The following is a 25,870-nucleotide window of genomic DNA, read 5'->3' as shown; positions in this document are numbered from 1 at the left end:
TAGTTACGGTCACAAACGTATAGAAAATGCTGGATCTGCAACTCTTTGTCCTGCTTTTGAATCCAGCGGTATCTGATGTACAAATCTGTATGAAGTATTCTAAGGAGTTGCGAGTCCTTTTTGGAGCTTTGTTAATTATTCAAGCTCCATGTTCTAAAATTGCTTGTTTTAATGCATTGCTTTATAACCATGAAAAGATTCAAACATGTTTGCCCTCGAGAAATATTTAAGTAAAAAGTTGTGTGGGGGGCTGGGGTTAGGGGGGCAGTAGAGTGAGACATAAACTTGCGCTAATTCTTTGGAAATGTTTTTCATTAAACATACTCAGTTCGTTTAACCGCCTACAAGCTGCAAGTTGGCAACACAATCAAGCTACTCTCAAGAAACAATTTTTTTTTTTATTGTTTATTGCTCGTTGCCGAGCAGCAGAAAGGGAGAAGAAGAGGAAGACAGCGTTATGATGCCGCTCCTCATAAAGCCCTATTGTGCGCACTCGAAGGGGCTGGGAGGGGGGGAGGAGGGGGCGTTCTCGTCGGTGAAGTGTGTACGCGTGTTTGATAAACAGCGCCCCCTAGTGCTTAAAGCAGATGAAATGTGTAGTATACAGTACTTCAGTTCATTTCCTTTGAACTATATTCATGTATAATCACCAACTTGAATAATCTGTTTTTGTGATAAAGGTGCAAAGTTTAGTTTCTGTCAGGAAAAACAGCATTTGGCTGTCAATGTTTGTTTTAGGTTTGTTTTTGTTTTTTGTTTGTTTCTTTGTTGCCCTGAGAAAGAAATCAAATATCCACTGTGATTGAAAATGAGTGTGAATCTGTGTGGAGGCCATAAATGCAGGATGTGTAAGATAAACGTATACAATGATGAGAATGAATTACAGTAGAAACAGGAGAAAAAGAATTAATAAAATCAGAGAAAAATGTTTTTAGATCCTGAAATTAGGATAGCATTTAAAAGAAAAAAGAAAAAGGAAAAAGAAGGGAAAAACCAAAAAAAACATGAGACAGAAAATATCACAAGACTGCACAAATGACACAGGCTGTGTGTGAGAGAGAGACACATGAAACAAAACTAATCTTCAAAGTAACACAGGGAATAAACCAAAGACAAATACTAAACAGGGAGATCAGAAGGATCACAGTAGACATGAAAGAAACAGAGGAACAGTCATTAACAAGACATGAGAGAGAGAAAACTATCAGTAGACTAGTCATAAGGTAAAACCAGGAATCACAGACTCAAAAGCACATAAACTAACACTCACTCACAAAATACTGGAATAATAAAATAATAGTAGGTTTAACCTTGTTTTCTCAAGGTTAAAGAAACAAACAACTTAAAATTCTAACATAATAACAGAACTGAAACAAAAACCTAAAGTGAAGTTATTCACAAAATTTTCAAATCCCAGAAACACAAAACCCCAGGACCATGACAACGAGCCCAGAATTGGATTGTACATCACATTTGTTTAAAGTCAGCATTTCACACGTGCTCCTCTATTACCGTAAAATTGTGAGTGTAAAGGAATATCCTCAAGATGTTTGCACACAGCATGCATTCCTTCCACCTACTGATACTGAACAACATCTCTGGAGATGCTTTTATCACACTCCAAGGAGACCTTCGGTGTTTGCGCACACCAGTTCCTAGGCCTTTCTAATGTCACCCACTAAAAGCTCTTTGTTGAGTTTCAGCTAAGATGAGTTAATTACAGAGTGAGACAGAACATTTACAAACACCTTGATGTGCTGAAGGACTGCAGGATCTGGATCAAGTGATGTCCGGGAGTAAAGCGTGTGAGAAAATGTCAGGGTGCTTCGATGGAACTGAGCCAAGCCACAAGAATCTTTATACTGTAAAGATGTTGAGGTTGCACAAGGGGGAAGTCAAGGAATTATATCACAAACATCACAAACGCAACATTATGACCCAATTAATGGATTTATTACAGTACTGCATTAGATAGCTTCAAGTTTAGCTGGACTCTCCCAAAGAAGAAGAATTCCCCACAGTGAGTACTTTTTTTTTTTACTTTGTTGCTTGAGTTTTACTTATGAGTCCTTCTACTTCCTCATTCAAACTAAAAATTTCAAGTCATCTTCTGCAGAGAGCTGTGCATTCCTGAACCAGTGTTTTGAATAATGCGTGAGAGAGAGAGTAACGAAATGAGTAAGAAAGAGAGAGAGAGAAAGCATGGATAGTTACAGTTCACTGTACAGGCACAAGAGCCAAAACTAGAAGAACGAGTTCCTTGTTCGATTCCTCCCCTACCTGCCTGCCCCCCCCCCTTTGTCCTGATGTTATCTGCAGTGAGGAAAAGGGCAGAATAACAGTTAACGAGTGAGGAGGGCAACAAAAACAACCAGACTGCATGCTTCAATGTTTCAGATGTTTATTTTGATTTGTTTTCAAATCCCCCTACAACAAACAACTTTACATTAAAGCACAGACATTAAGTAAGGGACATTTATTGCACAAGCTTCATCAACATGACCCACACACACACGCACACAAACACACAATTCCATATACACAGCATTGGAATACACTGATTTATTATCACAGTATAATGTTCTCTTGGTTGCCTGGCAGTGGTGAACATGAGTACTTTGTCTAGCTGCGCAGAAAATACAGAATAATAATAATAATATTTTCATGAATATTAAATAAAAGACAATTTTGAGAATTACAATACTCGAACAGTGGTAACAACTAGAACAAGCAGACCCCTTGTTGTTATTATAAAAACATGTCCGGACCACACAGTTTTCTTGTATGATGATTAAAGAGCAGGTTAATTAAACATGAAATAAGCTATTGTCACACCTAAAAGGACAGAACAGGGTGAATGCCAGTCAAAAAACAACATTCATGAGTGTTTACAGAAACGTTAAAAATTAAGGTTTCTGGATTTGATGGCATGATGTTGGTTATGTAAACGTTAACCGTTTTAACCACCACAGAAATTACTGTCACCCTGGTGAAGCTGGATAGTGCATGAGGATACTGGTCAAGATGTTTTCGCCAACAAACACACCCGCAAAAGGCACATGGAGTTCAACTTTGAATGAAACATGGCACTGAAACAGAATGACGCTGGAAACTGAACAAACTGATTTCCAACAATCATCCAAAAATTTGTATAAGAAACAATTACTGCCCAGAAAAAAAAAAGTCACCACCTGGAATGAAGCAAATAGTTAGCATCCTTCCATTGGACAGATAGTGAAGTTTCAGATGGCAATAGATTGAACCCTAATTGATGCAGTGAGTAATTTCTCTTTCTTAAAGAATCGTGTGATATCCTGTGGTCGTGAACTTGATTTAATGCCACTTCAGGAGGATAACAATTTAACTCTGGAGCATTGTAAAAAATAAATAAATAAAAGGCATTTCGTCTGATGAGGTCCCTGTTCCAGAGTCATTGGTGCACTGGGGTAAGAAAAGAGGCGGATGAAGTGATGCATACATCATGGCGAATGCCTCGCACGGGGGCAGTGTTATGATCTGAGCAGTTTGAGTTTCAGCAGCATTACTTGCCCAAATAATGACGTCAGCACATGACCTGAACATCCTCCAGGTTTTTTCAGTAATGTTTGTTTCTTTCCTGATAGCACGGTCAGATTCCAAGATGACAATGCCAGGATTTGTCAGGCTCATATTGTGAAAGAGCAGGTCAGGGAACACAAATCATTGTTTTCACACATGACTTGGCCGCAGACTCATTGAGAATCTTTGTGATGTTCACAGTGGCCTGACACTGCTATCATCAAGATCCTGGCAAAAAAAAATTAAAAATTAAACCAACCCTGGATAGAAATAAATGCTGTGATATTCCATAAGCTTATCAAAACCATGCCCTGATGATTGCATGCTGTTATCAAAGCTAAAGCCGGTCCAATAAAATATTAGAATTTGTAATTTTTTTTATTTATTTATTTTTTTTAATTTGGCCGAGCAGTGTATTTAGCAGGAAAAAATAAATAAATAAAATAAAAAGTAAAACTGTATCTAATGTAAACAGAACAAAAATCCACACTGGGTGGAGTCAGGTTGGTAAAATATGACCCAGTTAGAAGTGTTGTTTCCACTAAAAGCAAAATAGAAGCCCGATGTTACTTTGTCTAAACAACTCATTGTGTCTTGTAGACTCACAGTGATCTTAAAAAAACCCCAAACATTTATACACCCGATAAAGAAAAAAAAAAAAAAACAACAACAGTGTGGCACAGATTAACAGCAAATATTCTCTTAATTCTCTATTTAATAATTCACTTCCAAAAATTATGTATCTCACAGTACATAGTCATAATATTTACTATTCTCTTAAGATAATTAGGTTACTTTTGCTTTCTTCTGAACAGACTTTCATAACACAATAGGTTTGACATTTGGCACAGGATTTAAAATATATAATATTCTGTAAGTTATCAATAAATTAAATTGAATCTACACTGTATAAAAATACATGGCAGGTTATAAACCAATTTTATTTAAGGCCCAACTATGGAAGTTGCTGCAGCTTGTGTGACTGCAAACTGCAACCAGTTGCACTCTGGCTCCTCTGGACTTTTAGAAGAGACAGAAAGCAACGCAAACTCAAGAAAATCCAGCCGGATATCTGCATATTTGCAGTAAAACAGCTGTGAATGACTACATATAATGCTCTTCCCTGACAGAGGCTTACAGAGAAAGTAAACCAGATAACTTAAAATAAAGGTGCTGCTGCTGGCGATGCTATTGGCCAGTATTTTATCTATATATTTATAAACTGGTGATGCATCTTTAGAATAAAGGTTCTTTTTATTATTATTTAATTATCATTTATCTTTCTTTTTCTTCAATCTTGTCAGGGAATGTTGATGCTGAGCATCACTTACACCAGGTGTAGGTGACGCCAGGCCCCCTTTTCTTCTTTTGTCTCCGAGTATATTGACTTCCTGCTCTGCATACAACACTAATCTAAGTTCAGCTCTCTTTTTCACCCCTTCTGCTGTTGGTTTCATGACACAAAAGAGGCCTGCTGAAGTCAGATCTATGTCTGATGCTTGTGAAGGAGGAAGTTGCCACCTTCGTCGTATGTCCAACCACCTATTCTGTTTTCCAGACCATATTCAGAACCTTTACGACCTCCTCATAGATGATGAAAACTATGGCCACATCAAGACATACACGGCCAAGCCGGGGAACTGTTCCTTTATAGAACCTGTAGAGGGATAAAGAAAGAGGGAGGAGTATGTAAGACATTAATTGTTTAGGGTGGAGCCATATTTATCTGCGGTTAGGGTTATATTTTCCAGTATTTTGATTAGTTTTTGTTTTTTTTAATCATTTGGCACATTCTTATTCTTAAAGTGTTTAAGTTTAGATTTTTTCATTCAAGTTCTTTAGAGTAATAAACTAAAGCCAAAAAGCATTTCTTATACAGTGTTGACAGTAGAATCTGTGAAATAAAGAAAGACACATTGTTTTTTTTAAAGCTGTGTTGTTTTAAATCAGCTGTGAAACCAACACTACAAGCCAAACCAAACGAAATAAAACATGGAGGTGTACTTACGCTGCCAACCCTTCATATCTCAAGATCTTCATGGCACAGTCCAGCGTGCTTTTATATTTATGTGCTTCTAGACCCTTTAGAAAAAGCAGAAGAGCATTAGTACATCTGTCCACGGGTTGCAAGTTCGTATTTGAAAACACAAGTAAGAAAAAGCGTGTGATTTGTAGCATCTGTTGCATTATGTACCTGCATCCTTGTCTTGATGACATCTAGTGGAGTGTTTCCAAATACACTGGCTGCTCCTGCTGTGGCTCCAAAGAGTCCAGTCACCAGTGGATTTATTGCTTTGTTGGGGTTATCACCTTATGAATGTGACAGAGCAGTATGAAGGGTGGGGTTAGCTCTAAATCAGAGTTAGTTCTAAACTCATTAACATGAAGGATACTAATGTGCTAATTAATTTCACATCATAAATATTAAAAGAAATACTCTATATATATATATCAATCTCCACACACTGTATTATTACTATGCAAAACAGCCTTTGGAAACCCAACTGGGGTTCAAAGAACTGCACAATGACCTACAATAACCCTTCAGACCATTTGCAGAGTTGGTCTCTTTTTATTAAATATTGTTTATAGTAATAACAAACCAGCTGTACTCGTGTACACGCACCTTTGTACCAGTTCTTGAGAGAAGTCATCACGAAAAATCGAATAGCCTGGTTGGAGCCTTGCTTCAAGACTGTTGCAGTTAGACCCTGATATGTCCCTCTTAATCCTGTTCAACCCGGAAGCCAGAGGATAAGTTAATAAATCCTTCTTCAATTAAATTAGACAGCACATTGAATAGAAAAGAACCTGAATACCACAGTCCAATCCCAATTTCCAACTTAAGGGCTAAGAACTAAAAGCCTCACAATCTTAACTGACATCACATCTCAGTGTTTCAGTATGAGAGGCTGTAAATGTTGTTGGAGGGGGAGGGCAGGGGGGCAGTCTGTCTGATGATTTACACAATGATATGAGAGTGAATATTGTTGTTGATGCTTGACCAGGGTCAGTGTTTCCCAGTGCATTACCCTAACCAACCAGCAGATGTCAGGTGAATGTCATGCATGAAGCCCACGTTTACCTTGAGCCCTGATCATCTCTCTGACTCCGTGGAAGAATCCCTTGTATTTGGGGTTGGCTGATGTCTGGTCATGAATGAATTTAACCTTGGGAGATTAAAGACACAAAAATACAGACGATACATTTTACAGATGTGGGAGTGAAAACTGAAGAGGTTTAGTGTAGTTCTCTTACAAAGAATATTTCTCTAAAAAGGTTGGTAACTTTAACCTTCAGTCAGTGGTTTTCAACTAGTTTTACTTCATAAGCCGAAGACACAATATGACAAAAATTATGATGAGAATAATTTATAAGTCATTCTTAACAATTCTTCATAGACTCTGATAAAATTGTTGCTATATCAAACTGTATACAAGCCACAGCCTGCACAGAATGTGGCACACATTATTTTATCTCAGTAATCTTTTAATAATCGCTGGAATCCAAAATTGCAGCCGAAATAGCCGCAGTCTCTCACAGGGCTAAAACAGTGAAGCAGAACACCGCACCCTCTCACATCCACACAACCAAACCTGTCTTTGAGCTGTGGGAGGAAATCCTCACAGACACAGCGACACACATGCACACTCCCCACAGAAAGGCCCCAGCAGACAAAAATTACAACCAGAAACCTTATTGAGGTTTTTCAGGTGATGTGAGCTCTAACTGCTGCACCATCATGCTGCCCACTTTCTGAAAACGGTCACATTTAACAAACGGTCCATTTAGACAACAGATTATGAACATCCCAAGATGTCCATCTTTGCACTGAAGTCCCTCTAACATGAAGTGATTTTAAAATGCACAAATATCTCTTATCCCATTTAGTAAAATTTCATTATTTGCAGTTCATAATTTATAGATTATAATTCACAGTGGACCTACAAAGGCACCAAACTATTGCACTTTATCTAAGTTTTTATACATTTTCATACATTGACACTGTTGCTCTCTCTATATTTGAGGGTCAGCTCAGATGAGCTTCAGTAACACACCTTGACTGTTTCCATTGGGCAGACCACCAGAACAGCCTCCATGACCCCGGCTCCAAGCCCACACAGCAGGCCTTTGGTGCTGTCCAGTCGACCGGACTCATCCTTGGCGTGGTTACTGAGGAACTCAAACACCCCAAACCTAACAAGTAGGAAAAAAGCCAGCAAAGAATTATGGGAAATGTAGACATAGGAGTGTCTGAGAAAAACAGACTGAATAACAAAGTTAATCTCATTTAATAATTACATGTGGGCAATCTTTGTGATTACACTGTGAACTGTGAAATAATTTCTTCTACAAATACTCAGATTATTTCAGTCTTTCACATGGCAACACTGCAAGTTCAAAGTTGGTTTAAGAAATTAAACTACCCACTGTAGTCACGTTTGTTTTTACTAAAATTGAGTAAACTAAATAAATTCAAATAGATAGTAATACTGCAGGCAAAGGTAAGGGTTTTCATGTCTCAGTGAGCACAGATGAAATTAGAAAGCTTCTTCCAACTCAGATTTTTGGAGAAAGCAAACTGCTGTAACAGCCTAATGTGTTCAGGCGTTTTATTTTATCGTCCTGCATCCTCATTAAAGATGAACCAATAAACTGCAGAGTCTCAGTAACCAATGTGTGACCAGCAACAGCTGCCATGGAAGCCAGCCCAGCTACAGAGAGGTGTGGTTTGTGTTTCTCTGCAAATGGTGTGCCAGCAAGTCCTTTGCAAGAAAGGTTATTTATAGATGGAATTGAATTGTGGCGGCGGGAGGACACTGCCTGGTACATTTAGCAAAGAGGAGGGGGAGCACAGACATTAGGTCTTGATGAATGCTTTGTTTTCCTCTCTTTTCTCAGTCTGCTTGAACCATTTACCTGCTGTTGTAACAGGTCTAAAAAATAAAAAAAAACTAGACTCGCTTCATCGGATTTTAGTTTTCTTCTCCATCTGCCGTTCTAACCAAGACTTACTTCTGCTCATTAACTCTCCACATCTGTTCCTGTCTCACTACTCGCACTGATTCAGATTGCTTTGAAAGACAGGCTCCCCACAATAAACTGAATCCTTAGCAGCACCTAACAGTACATAAACATAAATTCCTGTCTTTTCTCACACCATTTGCTGACTACAAACGCTGTTTTAGCTTAGGGCAAATTAAAAAATAAAGCTCTTCCGCACAGCATGCTAGAATGATGGCAGAGCACTTAATGACTAACCTTGTGAAACAAATGCTATTCATTAAAGTCTGCCGAGGAGAAATATGCTACTGTCAGGCTCTCTCCTTTGCCAATTTACTCTATAGCCTCTCCCCGACTCATTTAACAAGTGGACTAAACTTTACAGTCAGAATGTGACACATCGTTTGGCTGACATCCACAGTCACAGATGAGTCATCCTAGATAGTGGACTGCTGCCCAGTCTTCGTTAGGGGGTCGTTTTTATAGGGTCACTTTTTTCTGTCGAGAAGACGAAGGAAAGGAAAGGGAAGGGAGAAGAAAGAATGCTGATGCTGATATGGATGAAGAGCTAAGGAGAGACAAAGGTCAAAAGCTCTCTTGCATGTCCCTCTCTTACCTCCCTGACAACCTTCCAGCATACTCCATGGCACATGAGGGTGCACAGGCAATCAGTTAATGGAATGAGCGGGCTGGAAGAAAAGGAGTGATGGAAAAGACGAAGGGGAAAGAAGATGGAGGAAGTAAGAAAAAAAAAGGCAGGGGGTAGAAAAACTAAGCAGACCAAGCAGTGCTTAATAGAAAAGTGTCAAGGTATTCTCCATTAATCAAAACTAACTTTCCAAATCTCAGCAGTTTTTAATTTCTCATATTCATTTTTCTTTTTCTTTTTTTTTTAACTCAAGTATTTATTTTCTGCAGTATTTTGAAGTCACTGGTTTTCCCTCTGATCCTTTTAAATATACAGCTTTTGCAGATTTAATTATAACTATAATAATCATTATTATTAGACATTTAAAGGGGTAAGAATCTTAAATGAAAAAGACCAAAAGACATGTAGACAATGGAGACAAAGGCATTTCATACACATTTCTGTATAAAATGTGACCACTTGTATGCAGTTTTAATTTTCAAAGTAGGCTGATCTCAAGAGCAGAAATAGAAGATGACCTTACCCATCACAAAAAGTCAAAATATCCTTATCAGTTTGTTTAGTCTCTTCTATTTCAGTAGCAAGTAGAAAAAGCATTTTTGAAGGACCATTTATGTGTTTCAAATCTGCCTTTAATTTTGTCCTTTTTGTGATTTTATTAAGAATTTTTAATATTTTTTCTTTAGGGCTGACAAAGTATAAAAAAAGTTAAACAGCTGATTATAGTCAACAGCTAAATGGGTCACAAGCTTAAAAGATTCCTGGCCTAAATGTGTATACACCACAGAGAGCATGTTATACGAATGCTAATATGCAATGTGGCCATTTATAAAGATTTTTAAACTTCACTGCACAGTAGAAAGTGTCCAAAATCCATATATAAATGACATCATATTCCCTTATAACATTTCTATGGCAATAAACGGCTTTTCGCCACCCTGCCATATTCCCTCACAGAAAATTCTCCTTTGAGCTGAAACAAAACCATTCAGACTCACTCTTAAAATGATGCTAAAGGCTGATTGACACACACACAAACATATACACTGTGCATCAGCATAAACACACCCAAGTCTCCCTGTTTGTAACCCTATTGAGACCCTGTCGGAGTTTGAGTGGCATCTTTGCGCCGCCTGGCTGGGCCTGTCTCTCTATTGTACAGACACACGTTACCCTCCAGCATAACACACACACACACACACACACACACACACACACTTAGTTTTTTGTTCTTCATTTTAATCGTTTCCCCTCTCTCTTTTCTTTATTTTGTGTGTGTATACGTATGTATGTAGAACCATCTTTATGAGGATCAGTTTGAGTTTTAGAACAATGGAGTGAGGACACAGTGAGGAAGTGAAGATTTTTCATTTTCCCACACCCCTTCAAAGGGCTGTTTGAGGGTTAATACTTTCACTTTCAATCTCTGTCAGTCTGCCCCAGGGCAGCTGTGGCTACAACTGTAGCTTGCCTTCACCAGTGTGTGAATGTGAGAATGAATGAATAGTGGTATTGTAAAGCGCTTTGAGGGGTCCCGAAAAGCACTATGTAAAATGCAATCCATTATTATTATTATTATTATGATAAAAGGTAAGAGTTAGGTTTCTATTGGGTAAGGCACTAGGGAGTGTAATATGTCCATAAATGTTCTCACAAAAATAGCTACACAAATATGTGTGTGTGTGTGTGTGTGTGTGTGTGTGTGTGTGTGTGTGTGTGTGTGTTCACACTTGTCTGAAGATAAATGTCACTGCTACAAAAGAATAACATAATTATACTGAATGCTAGTGTGGCATTTATGCCTTGCCTTGTGGGTAATGGACTAGAATAATTGGAGTGTGTGAGTTAATGGTTTCAGGTAGAAGGGTTCCTTTCATTCCACGTTCCTTCAGTGCATTTATATTTGTACATATGTACTCTCTACCAGTTTGTGATTATTAGAATATAAGCATGCGATCTAAGATTTTAATCAACAAAGTTAAAAGCAAAAACTTTTTTAGAAAGCTTTGAGTTCAAGTGTCATTTCTGTCTGATATCAAGAAAAATGTCAATGAGAAGAAAGACGGGAAAAAGCTTTAAAAAAATGACACATGGGTTAAATTAAAATGATTCTTATTTTATGTTCTTATTATTATTTATAGAATGATGCAAGCAATCTGAGGAAAGGGTGTATCCCATACATAGCATAAAAGCTGGGTGTAGCTTCTAGGTCTAAAAAAATGAAGCCACTGAGCAAGTAACTTAAACCTCCATTCTATCTAATAGACAGCAGGGGTGATTCCTCACGTTGCAGGTTACTGTTGTATAGAAGTCTATGGGAAAACAGCCCTCAGCTCAGTTGCTCTGTAACCTCAGTAAACACTTTCCTGATGAATTTATGAGCTCAGTCTTTTGTTTCAGAAATGAAGATAGTCTCACTATGCTGTCAATCCACCCTTTGCTCGTCAGGTACTTTCAAAACACCATGACGAAAATGCTCTACCCTAGACCTCAAAACAGGACTTTCATAACAAATGGTCACCATGGCTACCTCTGCCTTTAATGCTGTGTACATGCTCAGTTAATTAACAAAGTGAAGGTATCTAAAATGTGTCCTCTAAAACAATTCCTTCACACTAACTGCTGTGTCATGTGAAAATAGATCTGCTGACCACACATCCTCCTAAAGACAATCAAAAAAGTTTTTTTTTAAAACAAACAAACAAAAAAACTGATTTTATACAATGATGATGAGGAAGAAAGGAGAACTAAGAGGGGCAGAAGGAGGAGGAGTATATACAGCATCACTGCGATTCCATTTTTGATTCCATTTTCTTACACCGTAACAAAGTAGAAGTGCAGTAAATCTGCAAGCAGCATTTACTGTGTTGTGACTGTGGACATTGCTCTTTACGTCAGCCATATTTTAACTTAATAAACTGAGAATATTACATCACAAATTATGCTCAAGCAAATGTATTTACCTTGCACATGACAGACCTCTGCTTTATAACATACCTGACAGCAGATTTGGGTATGGATCCATACAGCAGAGAGCTGAGACCTCTGTACAGCCCTTTGATACCGTGACTCTGTACTGTCTGTTTCACACAGTCACCTAAAGCAGGTACACAAGCAGCAAATATTATAGAATGAACATGATATGCATATTTGCATACAACACAGTTTGCTTTCTAATTTTCAAATATAAAAATTCTACAATTTGTCTGTTTTTCAGGCTGAGTGCATTAACCCTTTAGAGAATACACCAATACACTTGTCATTTACACCTCAATCATCAACATCACAAAAGAGCATGTAGCAACAGTAATTAAATATAACATATATATGCCGCAGATAGGCTGAACCTCAGCTGATATTTTCACAAAATCTGGTGTTTTACTTTAAGCTTTTTCCTGGCTCTTGGCTGCATCAGTCCAGCAATCAAAGTTCTCCAATGAAGCCAACTGAACAAGAAAAGCAGCAGCTGTCTTGAGTGCTCATTAGCACGGTCTCCAATCCTCAAATCCTCAAATGATATCCACAGATCTTGGGTGTGTTTGTGTACACTCGTATGCATGGATGGCGAGTGTGCATTGGTCTGATCTAAGTCATATAAACAAGCACAGTGACAGCCTGCCAGAATCACTAATGTACCTGGGGATGATGGGTAATTAGATAATGAGCTCCCGAGAGTGTTGCTTTTATTGGATTATTGTATGTTTTTTTTATCATTCTTTATGCTCTCTTGCTGCAGAAATACTGTTTATTTTATTAGGTTTTGCTGAAAATTTGAATAAAAGTAATAAAGAATACTGTTTTTGAGCCTGTAGTAGATGTCTGCCACCAGATTAAATCCTGCACTCCCTGGTCACTTCATTAGGTACACCATGCTAGTGTTTTGACTTGCTCAAATGCCACGAATAGAGTTGTGCTTCCAATTTTATAAATATTAACAAAAGCTTAACAGATTCAATAATAAACATAATGTCTGTAAGTACATATCATTGGTGTAAAGCAGTCCATTGATGGGTTGATGAAATGTGTTGCATGTAAAAAAACAAAAATTTAAATGATAACGCAACCAAAAAGAACCAGACAGGATGACATGGGCCGTGCATGCACTGTGGTCATAAAAGGACAGACATGGCCAGGCTGTTTTATGTAAAGCGTTCCATCATCTTTTGTCAACTACCCTAGATTAATCCCAGAAAGTTGATTTTGTGCATCTGGATGTTGAAACTGAAGAAGCCACTTGGATGACTGACGAAGAGTAACAGAATCAACTTTCTGGGATTTCCTTGCCTGGATGATTGAGCATGCATCGAGACATTTTTATCCCATATTAAATTCACATTGTAATTCGTGAGTCTGTTTTCCCCCAATTGAGTTATTGCTATCACTTCCTGTTTTATTCTGATCGTTACTCTTTTTCAGTGTGTAGTGTTTAGTTGTCTTTCTCCTCCTTATTTTCACCTGTCTCTCAATACCCTGCTGTGTCCACATATGCTAATTACCCTCATATTTCTGTTACTGCCCCTGTGTGTCTAACAGTTTTTGAAGTGCTATGAGTTTTGAGTTCCTCTAATCAGCCTAAATAAACGTTTGCCTTCTGTTTACATCTGCCTGCTGATGAGTCTGTCCTCTTCTCTCATAATTCATGTGACTCTTGGTTTGAACTTCAGGAGGTTGGCCATATTTACATGCTCAAATGCACTGAGCTGCTGCTATGTGATTAGCTAATTAGATGTTCACATTAATGTGTGACTGAACAAGCATATCCAATGAAGTGGCTGGTGAATGAATTCCACTCATTTTACACTATTCCACTCACTGCATACAAACCTATTCCTCTATATTTTGGTGGATTGGCCTTCTCATCCAGCTGTAACTGGGTCTTGACATACTCTGTGGGAAAGGTGATGCAGATCTCTATGCCACCTGCGATTCCACCTGGAAACACAAAAGAAATCAGACCCTATCATCATTCATTCAGAGAACATACAAGAACTGCCACAGACAAAAGTGGCACCAATTTAAAAGTGAACACTGAAGAAAGAAAACCAGCTGCTGTGTCTGTTTGGGTGCAGCCTTACTTAGACTGCTGCTCCCCTTAAGAATTACAAGGTACGCCATTACATCATGGATCATTACAGTGACTCCACAAATGGCTCTCCCTCCATAAACATTAAAAGCGCTGCTGTAGAGGGAGGAAGAGTAACGAGCTGGGCAAAAATGAATCAACTGTTCCTGTCTCAATGAAGAATGAATAAACTAGAAGGAGGTTGTGCAAGAAAATTCAGCTGCCACTTACACGTTTGACTATTTTCTTTACCTAAAGCATTAAATGAGTGTTTGGAGAAAGAAAAATAGGCAGAAAGAAAGCAAGAAAAGGGTGATTCTTAAGTGATTCTTGCAGGGTTTGGCCTGAAACCAGCCAAAGACAGTGAGTTACTGCAAGTAGATGAGGACAAGTGTTCAAAGCCAAAGAATAACACAGATGAGTCACAAGGAAAGGAGGAGGGATGGAGAGACGGTTGACATTATTAAATTATCCACGGCCTACAGGGAGGGGTTCCATTACCGAGGCCAAGACCCTCCATTAACTCAATGACACAGATGAACACACATGAACAGCGTGCACGAGAGGCACAAGCAAGTCACGGGTTTACACAGACACTTACAGAAATTAGTGCTTGAAAAAAAAATCTAATCAGAAATGAGAAACCTCTTACAGTAACACATCTAAATTTGAGCAAAGACCAAAACAATTTCCCCAAAGACCACAGGAATCCAACACAGTGAAAATCAAATCATCTCACTCAAAGTGAAGTACTGACGTCATACAAAGTGCAGGAAATGGACATTTTAAAATCAATATTGGGTGTGACGACCATTTGCCTTTAAAACAGCATCAACTTTTAGCATTAGTTGACTCACTCGTGCTGGGACACCAGGAAAATGTGAAGAAAGCATGTATTTTCACCACTATTTTTGACAACAAAATACATTTTAAGAATGCAAAATCATGACGTTTTCACGTTGATATATTGACCATAACAATGAGTAACATGAGGGTCCCCGTAATCAGATTCTGTAAATATGGGAGAAATATTTAGTGGGGAAACCTTCCTGGTTTCCAGTCTAGTTTCTAGCCTTTAGTTCAAGTACTATTCACCATTTATGTGCATGCTGTTGACCTTTGAGCTTCAAGTAGGTGCCTCTTAAAGAAAAACTTAGCAGCACATGTACTTTTTTCACAAACTTTGTGGTGTTTATGTTTCATTGAATCTACTCTTACATCCACATTTGCCTGGTACATGTCACTGAACCTTAAAAAAATAAAAGTAGACTGCAAGGTATCATCAACGTGTGCAGCAACATTGCACATGAGCCTAGGACTTCCAAGAAGCCCAGTCAGTCGTGGCTGATCTTGGCCCTTTTTCTGAGGAGCTCACGTTGCTTCTGTTTGACTTCAGACACAGTATACCAACACAAATGGCAAAGACTAAACCTTATCTGCCTCGGCTGCCACTGGCCTTTTAAATGACACACTAACTTTATAATAATCCTACTTTATTCTGGACTTCTACATTTTTAGTAAGTTTTCATGTTTCACTTGTTGTTTATTTAAGACTGCGTACTTGAAACCCTCTGTGCGACTTCTTCTGACTGTACAACAAATTGCCCATTAAGGTAGATAAAGGCACGTTTGGTCCTTGAATGTTTAATCCACCAACTATGAGTTAAACTTTTTATTAGCTTTAATATTTTATGTGCTTTTATAAACAATGACCCGGAAACAGGTGATTGTTAATTAACTTTTCAGCAACATATTTCATTATTAGCAATTTTCCATTTAGCTGCCCTTGATTCTCAGGAGTCTGCTAAGCCGAATGCCAATGTAGCTGCCCATGCTAAACCAAATTCTAACCTCATCTCTAAAATCAAGCATGACAAACTGTCCTCAGATCTGAAAGCCAAACACAAGATCACCACACACAGACAGACATACATTTTAATCAGGAGGCTCGTGAGCTGTAATGCTGCTAATCCTGCTGGAGTAGTAAGTAATCGTACGCCAGCTGAGGTGTAACAGAAATCACATGAGCTTTACAATACTCCATTCAGCGACATCCATCCTGATCCAGGATCAGTGGCCCAGTGTGTCTTGGATAGAAGACTAAACAATCAACATTATTCTTCTGCTTTGTGCCAAGACGTCTCTGCATGTAAAACCAACCAGCACTCACTCAGAACACAGCGACTCAGCAGCAGAGACAAACACAAGATCAATCCTCATCAGACACAGCGCCTGCGGAGGAGAAGCTGCCCGTTTGTCTCCTAGTCCATTTTGCAGCATATACCCAGTACTGAGGCACACACGTGCCTCTACACACATTTACAGATGACACCCTAAATGACTCCTGTGAGCTGCCAAAACTGGGATACATGAGAAAAATGGCCATTAATCTTTATCGTCCCGGGCTCGCTCTCCCTCTCCTGCTCTTAATTTTTCTCTCGGCAGCACCTTCCTTCCTCTCTCCTCATCCCCCCACTACTCTTCTTCACTCTGTGTCATAAAATCGATGCATCGATATGGATTTCTGACACTTAATATTACAAGAAAGAAAATTGAAAAGAGTAAGCTGAACCCAGAAGAGGGTAAAAAAAAAAAAAAAAAAAAAAAAATGGAGTCCCTGATACAAATATGCTTCTACAGACTGTTAAAAACTTAGACTAAACAGCAGTTTATTAAATCAGACACAGATGTGCCATTTCAAGGTAACACTGTCACTCTCTGGGCAGAGAAGATAAATTTATAACTTAATCAACACCTCTCCGATTTCACAGATGGGCCCTGCACAGTTGAATGCCTGCATAGCCAAAAATGTGTGAGACATAAATCTCAGAATTATATGCATATGAGGCAAGAATACACTTTTGTAACACTTTCAGGATTTCCCTGAAACTTTGGATCCTGGTTGCAGGAATCTCCTTCCATTCAGCTACACCGGTGCTGTGACTAGGCTCAATCAGCCATCTGGTTTCAAATTCATTCCAAATTAATTAATTCACACCAAATTAGAACTAGACCACAAACCAGACCAGACAGCCACCTGGTGCTGAAACATTTGCACATTTATAATTATTACAGCAATCCGCCCAGACACTGTTAGCTATACAGTTACCTTTTGCTTTCTTGCATTTTAGTTTTCCTGGTGTTGAAAAAAATAAGGATACAGTGTGTTATGTTGTGTGTTTTGCTCATCCAAGGTTGCATTTAAATGAATTTAAAACCTGAGATGTACCAATTTTTTTTTTTTTATTTTCTGATATTTACAATCTTAGAATTGAAAGGCAGTTTTCTTTTTTCACATGACTATGTATAAAAATCCTTACCAAAACACAGTCTGTTCACAATTATAGACGATAAAGAAAAGGGTTGCATCCATAGAAATGAAAAGATGGAATAGTTAAGGAAGGTTTCTTTTATATAAGAAATGTTGGCACACCCAAAGAGGTTTTGTGCTTTTTCCCCCCAGAGGGAAATCACCAAGATTGTAGTACAAATTTTTTCAGACATTTTGACAAGCGAACATCATTTCACTTGCAGAAATAATAAGATTTCTGTTAATTAATGTAGCACAGGCCTGCTATCTTTATTATATGTGGTACAATAGTGCTCAGTCACCTCCAAAGGTCCATTTAAGCCAGGAGAAACCCTTTAGGTGCTTATTGACTTATCGCTTAAATGACCCACCATTTCAACTCCACCTACTTTTGAACTCATTCTTTATGTACACATTGACCAACTGAGATTAACGAATGAAAAATCCACACATACACAAATTGACGTCCATTGTTTGTAGTACAGAGAGACACAGAGGAAGCCAGGTGAGAAGACAGCCAGGCAGCCAGCTGACAGGGAAGAGCAGCTTCTGAAATCCTGTCCTGTCTGCTATGGTGACCAATGAGCACCCAGCACATCTGGTGCACTAAAAAAAAAAAAAAAGAAGAAGGAAAAAAAAACAAAAAAAACTTCCTTTTTAGTTAGGAAGACCTGGCAATGTGGCATGTTTTACATATATGGGAAGTACCGTTTCTATCGGTATTTATATTTTTTTCACTAGCAGTATAGGGTTAGCTCTTCAGCCTGCTGCACTAAATCACTGATGCAGTAAAAGTTAAAGACAATAGAACACACCCAAAATAATCTGTGTCGGTCTGTGTGTTTTGCATCAAAATGTATTATTAATTCGGATGTTCTTCATCAGGATGGTTATCGGTTACTTCCAATTCTCTGGTGGGGAGAAAACACGGGAAAGAGTCTGAGGGAAAGATGTTCTTACGGTCAAATCTCCAGTCAACATGAAGAACGTAGCCAGAGGACTGATGCACTTCAAACAGGAGGTGTCATATTAGTAGTGCTGCGATATTTCTGTTTGACTTGCGCAAAAGATGAAAAGAATAATTCATCTGACGTCTGGCCTTTTAGGCTTCCTCTGTCCTGGATAACACTCTGTAATTCTCCACTGATGCTTAATTATATGAGGGGGATGTTGATTAATTTTACATAGGAGTCGATTCAACTGCCTAGAACCCTGCAGCATGAAGGCTGTACTCTTCTTTACATGAGCAGAGCAACTACGCACAGGTTGTTGTGACAAGCTGTACATCTGGAGACAAGGCTGAATTTGTATTAGTTATGTATTTATGTTGAATGACAACCAACTTTCAGCATCGGTTAAAGTAACGTTTGCAACAGTGTCAAAAAGGCATTAGGTTGTCTACGATGAAACAACTTCTCAACCAATCTTTGACCTCAGGAAACAGCTTCCTGATGAGTTTATGCTCTCACTTGTTTGATACAACACAATGCATGGCCCCAAATGGAGACAGAAAGGGGGATTGAAGGGGACGATCTTGGCTGTCTTTACATAGACTGCTAATTTCCTGCTGTATAAATGTTCTGTACTCTCTGATTTCTCAGTGATTCCCAGCCTTCATCTGTGATCCCTGGCCCCAATGTAGCTTTGATACTGAACTAATGGCTTTAAAATGGAAAGCAGTGTCAGAACAGCTTTGTCACTCTTTCATACAGAGTCTATGTTTACAACACATTTAGATCGTGTGTGTTCTGGCATCTTTACGCTCATTGTTTTATTTTATTGCTCTCTTTAGTGTGCCTTCCAGATGCAGGCAGCTATTTTTAAAAGCCCTGTACACAGCAAAGGACCAAGAGCAGACAAAAGTTATAGGTATCTCCACATACTGGAAAATTTTGCCACTAAGAGCCGGATATTTCCCTCAGGACCTGTCTGAGGAAATAGGATATGAAGGCCTTTAAATTATTGTTTTGAGCTAGCCATTTTTCATCAGGGTATTTTTGAACCCAACACATTAGTTGTAAATTAATTACCCTGCTATAATTAATATATCATATTTAACTTTGACACAAATTTATAGCAGCTTCATGTTGATGCTGAGTGATCTCTTTTTTTTTTTTTTTTTTTAACAATGTGGTACTAAATCAGATCTGCAAAAAAAATCAGAAACACAATGGCAAAAACAAAACGTGTAATATTAAGCTGACATTAAACTGGCGCTCTGTATTTTAAATTATTGCAATCTTTTTTCTGTGATGTTTATTCGCGTGAGCGGGAGTGCAAGCTGTTACAGTGGGGTGGCTGGGGGCTGAACAGACGAGTGCACTGTGAATTATTGTCTCGCCTCCTGGTACTCAGGGTCTGCAAGCAGCAACCACAATGGATGGGAGGGGACACTGTGTGTCGCCTGTGACGCGAGGAAACGGGGAGTAAGCCACAGTTTGATGAGCCCTCTGAGCCTGAGAGCAGACAGCCACTCAGAAACCTTAACTGGCTGCCCCGAGGCTGGAGCGAGAGTGATGGAGGAGAGGAGAAGAAAGGGGGAAAGGAGGAAATGTGATATTAAAACTATCAGAGAAATACCCAATCTATCTAGGAAAGCAAGAAAAAAAAAACTTCCTCATTCTTACTGCGGCTCTGAGTCCGCTTCGCCAGTACAAAAAGGTTATTAATAAAAGCTACAACAGCACATGAAATCACAACAGCCTGTAAACCAGGACCAGAGAGGCATTTAGATCGCTCTCTCCCTGAGGCTTCACACAGATAAAATTCTCCCTCCTGTCGTGTCTCAACTTCAGTCATCACCAGTGGCTGTGGAGAGAGGAGCTGAACAAACCAATGGGAGCAGAAAAGAGCTCAAAGAAAAGAAAAGAAAAAAAATAAATAAATACCCCGCTTCTCTCAACCAGACTATGCGGGCTCGCTAAGCCATTAAGCTTTGACCTTCTGCTTCTTGCTTTGTCTTCTTTTGAGCCTTTGGCCATTTATGTGAGTGACTTTCTCTGTGTACACAGACATACTGTTAACCAAGAAGGATACAAAGTAGCATTAGCATGGCAGAAAACCAAAAAGAAAACCTAGTTAGGACTGTTTAAACTATTATCTTTCCTTTTGGTATCTCACGTCAGAATCACACATTTTATATCTACTGCTGAGTCATCCTGTGACGCTCTGATGCACCTTCATTTCTAAACTGTAGACAGAGAATGATAAGTCGCTGGTTTCTACACAGGATGCACAAAGTTGAGACAGAATGCAACTGTGCGGCTGTTGCAAAACTAGACAGACAGGCCTGACTTGAGCTAAACAGCTAAGGGAGCAGGGTACAACACTGGGCCATATCCAGTCAATCAGGCTGCACAGGAGTGATGGGGGAAGGCAAAGATCTCACCACGACCTCTTTTCCATTTCTATGCAGCTGACAGGACATGAGATTTTTTTCCTCCTCCTCTTACTCCACCTCCCACCCTAACACAAAATCTTACACTATTTGGCTGTTTTTGAATTGACAGCTTCATTAGTCAGACTAGTGACACGATTCAAACTGATATAAATTAGCTTTAATGTGCACAGGAAAAAAATACCTAAATAGCCTTAAATGTGAATCAGAGGTTCCCAGTTCCCAGTTCCAAAATAGTTGGGAAGCTGTGTAATATCTATTTATTTATTTATAAGTGACTTATGTATGTATGTATGTATGTATGTATGTATGTATGTATGTATGTATGTATATATATGTATATATTGTACTATTCTTAGTTAGCGTATTGTCTGTCTTGTCTTAATGTTGGTTTAAAATGGAGCACTGTAATAAAAAATAATTTCCCCCAGGGATCAATAAAGTATTCTGATTCTGATTCTGATTCTGATATACAAAAAATACACAAAATGCAATGGTTTGCAAATCTCATTACCATATTAAACCCATAGTTTATTCACGGTAGAACATGAAAAAAGGTTTAAACTTACCATTTTAAGAAGAAACTAAGGTCATTTTGAATTTGATGGCAGCAACACATCCCCAAAAAAGTTGAGACAGTGCCAAATGCTCCAAAAGTTCTAAACTGATAAAAGGTCTGGACTGCAGGACTGCCCGCAGTTCAGCACCCAGGCTCTTCTAATATGAAGCCATGCTACTGTAATAGATCCAGTACAAGATTTAGCATCGTCTTGATGAAATTTGTATGTATGACCCCACGAAAGGGTATGTGGATGTGTCAATACCATTGCTAATACCTCTCAATGGTATTGATTCCTCTAATCAGAGAACAGTTTTCCACTTGTCCCCAGAGAAGACATAGCGTTTGTGGACCATGATCACATATAGCTTCTTCTTCTGCACGAAAGACCTTTAGGCGCCATTTGTGTTCACAGATAATGATTTCTGGAAGTGTTCCTGAGCTCATGAAGATCACAGGCACCCTCAGATTTTCGGCCTCGTCCCTTTCACACAGATTTCCCCAGATTCCCAGGATCTTCTAATAAGCACTGTAGATGACGAGATAATCAAATTCTTCACAGTTTTATATTACTCTGAAATTGTTACACAATTTCTAAGATACTCTTTTTTTTTAATCCAGTCTTTTACTGGCCTATTGTTAATTACTGCAAAATGTTTCTCCAGCTATTTCTTTGTATTGTCACTTAATTTACCAGCCTTTTGTGTAGCCAGTCACAACTTTTTGGAGGTGTGTTGCTTACATAAAGTTCAAAACGAGCTAATATTTTTCACAACATTCTAAGATATCTCATATTAAAGCTTTAACGTGTTTTCTATGTTCTACATTAACATTGCATTCTGTTCTTATTTACAATTTACACAATATCCCAACATTTTTGGAACTGAGGTTGTAACTTATCACATTTATATTTATTTAAAGTATTTAAAAAAAAAACAGCAGCTGGTGTTTTTAAATCTACAATCAAAAAGAATTCCTTCAGAACTATAAAACATTCAGTATGCGACAACTGCAGCAGCTCAGGGTTGAAAAATCAGTGTGAGTGCTGCCAAATATCAGCATGTAGCCTTAATACAGGAGCACCTCAGAGAGGCTTTTCATCAGCCGGAGCTGCTGCAGCCTGATCATCATCACACAGGGAGGTCGAGGGGTTTTGGAGGGGAGGGGGCAAAAGGAGACAACTCGGTACAACTCAAGTCTTGTTGAATAGTAAGTTCACCAGTTGATCTAGATATCAGTTGTTTGGAGATAATCAACCATTAATGGCCTTTTTTAAATTAGATGTTAAACCATAACTCCCAAAAAACTCAACATTGATTGATAAACCATTCAAATAATTGTCAGTTGCAAGTATTGAGTTAAAAAAAAAAATGACAGAATACATACAAAAGTAAAAAAAATGTGTAAATTTCTGAGTGCAAAACCTCAGGTGATGAGATCTGCTTAAAACGCCCCCCAAAAAGAGCAAAATGTAAATATGTACAGTTTCAAGAAGACTAGTGGTGTACTTTAATGAAGAACATACAGCCTGAAGCCATCTCTTGTGCTCTGATGGCCCACTGCACAAACCCGAGACTCTAAATGGCTCAAGTGTGCGTGGACGACTGCCCACTGCGCATTATGTTAAGTGCAGTGAAGGTGATCTTTAGATAAGTAGGATAAAAATCAAGTCAGTGCAGTGGGTCAAACTGACCTAACCATGACAGCACAGATGGATTTGATAGCACAGAAACACCGAAGAATAAAATCCTCCTTTTGTAGAAGATTCAAGCAGCACCAGATTAGAGTGGCTTAAGACATACAGGCTATAACTTTGTTTAAAGATCGTTTCCTTCAATCTTACGCTCTACTGCCTAAACTGAAGCTGGGACACATTAGTGCAACTCCACTTACTCACGTCCATGCAAGAAAACGTGTGACGTGTCATTTAAAAGGAAAGCTTTTATCGGAAATACAAACCAGTGTGGTACTCCTTTGGCTCATAATAACTTCTTCTAATCCCAACATAGTGACATTTCTGCAAACTGTAGCGCGTCTTTGCTCGCTGACTTTTTTAAACCTCCCTGGCTTCTGACTCGACAAAGTTTTGCTTCATAGCACAGCCAAGTAGAAAGAAAGAGGCGTGGATGCTTTCTTGAACTGTGACTAACACTAGAGTGGCATTGTGTCCATGTGAGACTTTTCCGTGTGGATTGTGATGCGCTTACCTGCCAGAATCGCTTTTCCCGGATGAGTTAATTTCGCTTTCCCAGCCGGTGCCGCTGCCGCCAGACACCGCGGTCTGTGAAAGGGGCTGATAAAAGTGCCTTTACCCTGCATAGTTACCAGATTAAACGCAGTAAAATTCTAAAAACAAAGCTTCCAGTCTAGTGTGGCTCGCAGTTTTTTCTTTTAGTTTTTGTTTTTTTTTTTCCTTTTCCAAATAGAGTATAGTAGCGCAACACCTGGGCGCCTTCAGTCTGAAGAGCTTTCCTGGATTCAGGTGGAGACTCCGGCGGATCTCTGTGTTGACAGTGGGCGGATACTGGAACTGTCAAGGAAGTTGGGATCTTCTATATCCAATAAATGTTATCTGTAACCATGGAAACCCCGTGTCACGACGATAGTACGTAAGAGAGCAAAGCAAGCCGGAAGCACAGAAAGGGGCGGATAAAGACTTGTGTCCGTGTATCCTGCTGAACTTTATAATGTCCAATTAAAGCGAATGAACTTCAACATCCGCCGAGCGGTCAGTGAACGTTACACCGGGTGTGTAGCTGTAGCTGTAAGAGCGCAAAGTGAGAGACCGGCCACTTTTCCCCCACACACAACAGCGAAAAAGGGCGGGGCACAGCCTCGCCTCACTGTTTTCCTCCAAACAGATGATTACAGCTGAGCGAGGAAAACAGAAATAGGCTAAATGAGTCCTTTGTTATTGTCTGCTGTGAAAATGGTGAGCATTTTTGACTTCGCCGGCTAGTTACAGGTCCAGATAGTCCAACCACACCCTCTCCAAACAAAGAGGCTCGGAGGCACAGACAGAAACCATCAGTCAGATAAATGACAGCTCGGTTACCAAAATGTCAGAGTCCAGCGGAGGATGGAAATTACAGTGTAGCAAAAAATGGATGTAAACCATGTTTAAAGGTGAAACTCCATACCCTCTTTTGCAAAACAACAAAACAGGGAGGGGAAGAGCCCTCCAGAGCAGTTAGGTTTTCCTGTTTTCCTCCATTTTTAAATCGGTTTAGTGTAAGTTACCTTTCAGAGTAGGTTCGTCCATTTTTGTATTTTTTAAAGCTTATGTTTTGTGTTAGTCTCTCCTTTTTGGATGTGACTTAAGCAGTTCAGAATAAACACTTTGAAGGTATTTACAGTGAACAAGCACGCGCACCAGTGCCTCTGCGAGCGTGCTGTGTTGATGAGAAGTAAACACATTTCCACTCATGCATTTTAATTCTATCCGTCCACTTTTTTCGTAGTCTAACTCTTAATTTTTGTTTGATTCAACTGAAATGTTTCACACCCAGTGTCTCCTGATGTAAAATAACAATGCACGAACACACACAGTGTGTAAACTTTATTCCTCTTTCTGTATGCAAGAATTGTGCAGATAAAATAAGCAACTGGTGTGCAGCTCAGATTATTTGCATTTTATCTTTGACAAATCCAGTGCCGGGACCACGACGGGCCAGAGCTCTGCTTATCACATGGGGACGTTGACATGAAATAAAGTCAATAACTCATCTTTTGTTACCTTGAGCAGCCTTACCTCAAGATTTTGGCATTTATTCATCTGCTGTTTTTGCATTTTGTCATTTTCTTACAAAAATCATTATGCTTTTTAAGACTACAACAACACACTATAGACAATACATATTCCATAATACTTTGATTAGTTAGGTATTTCAATATATTTAAATTATACACTGTTTTCAGTACAATAATGACACTTGAACCAGCCGGCACCAGGACGTGAGCTAACATTCCCCTGTTTTCATCTCGAGTGTGTTGGAGCTTCGCCACACTTTTGTTTGTTTTTTTTTCATTAGTTGGATCAGAAAGTTTCATCATACATAACTGTTTTTTTTTACTCAACATTAGTAATACTTCATATACTTGAGTGTAACATGAAAATTGTGCTCCTGGTTGCAGCATTATAGTTTGGCAGCACATGCACAGTCTACAATTCGCCTTTCCGTTTTCACCTGCTTTCTTTCAGCCTTTTTGCCACAACCGTTACCGAAACTCCAAAAAGTCGACTGATGAGATCAACCGCTCTGACCCAGCAAAAGGTTTGCAGCTGCAAAGGAGTGGAGATATCATTGAGTGTGTCTTGATTTTGGTGACGA

General features: G+C 39.0%; 1 protein-coding gene across 1 annotated transcript; it reads right to left on the bottom strand.

The window, feature by feature from the left end:
• Positions 1 to 2,384: 2,384 nt before the first annotated feature.
• Positions 2,385 to 24,496, bottom strand: LOC146657727 (tricarboxylate transport protein B, mitochondrial). Its single transcript, XM_085426032.1, has 9 exons — positions 23,747 to 24,496; positions 14,036 to 14,143; positions 12,209 to 12,308; positions 7,617 to 7,755; positions 6,644 to 6,728; positions 6,185 to 6,289; positions 5,753 to 5,868; positions 5,567 to 5,640; positions 2,385 to 5,215 (listed from the first exon to the last, which is right to left on the bottom strand). Exons 1-9 carry the CDS (start codon positions 23,856 to 23,858, stop codon positions 5,101 to 5,103), a joined length of 954 nt encoding a protein of 317 aa, XP_085282158.1. The 5' UTR covers positions 23,859 to 24,496; the 3' UTR covers positions 2,385 to 5,100.
• Between the last annotated feature and the right edge of the window lie 1,374 nt (positions 24,497 to 25,870).

The sequence above is a fragment of the Rhamphochromis longiceps genome, linkage group LG12 (assembly GCF_057381845.1).
Source record: "Rhamphochromis longiceps isolate RC_006_pf linkage group LG12, R_longiceps_female_GT1.1, whole genome shotgun sequence".
NCBI lineage: Eukaryota > Metazoa > Chordata > Actinopteri > Cichliformes > Cichlidae > Rhamphochromis > Rhamphochromis longiceps.
The sequence above is the reverse complement of the archived record's forward strand: the minus strand, read 5'-3'. Positions and strand labels throughout refer to the sequence as shown.

Excerpts from the sequence above, each read along its gene's own strand:
- LOC146657727 (XM_085426032.1), bottom strand. The coding sequence starts at position 23,858 with ATGCAGGGTAAAGGCACTTTTATCAGCCCCTTTCACAGACCGCGGTGT. Across the intron at positions 12,309-14,035 it reads ACCAAAATATAGAGGAATAG|GTGACTGTGTGAAACAGACA; the intron begins GTTTGTATGCAG and ends TACCTGCTTTAG. Across the intron at positions 6,290-6,643 it reads AGAGATGATCAGGGCTCAAG|GATTAAGAGGGACATATCAG; the intron begins GTAAACGTGGGC and ends CGGGTTGAACAG.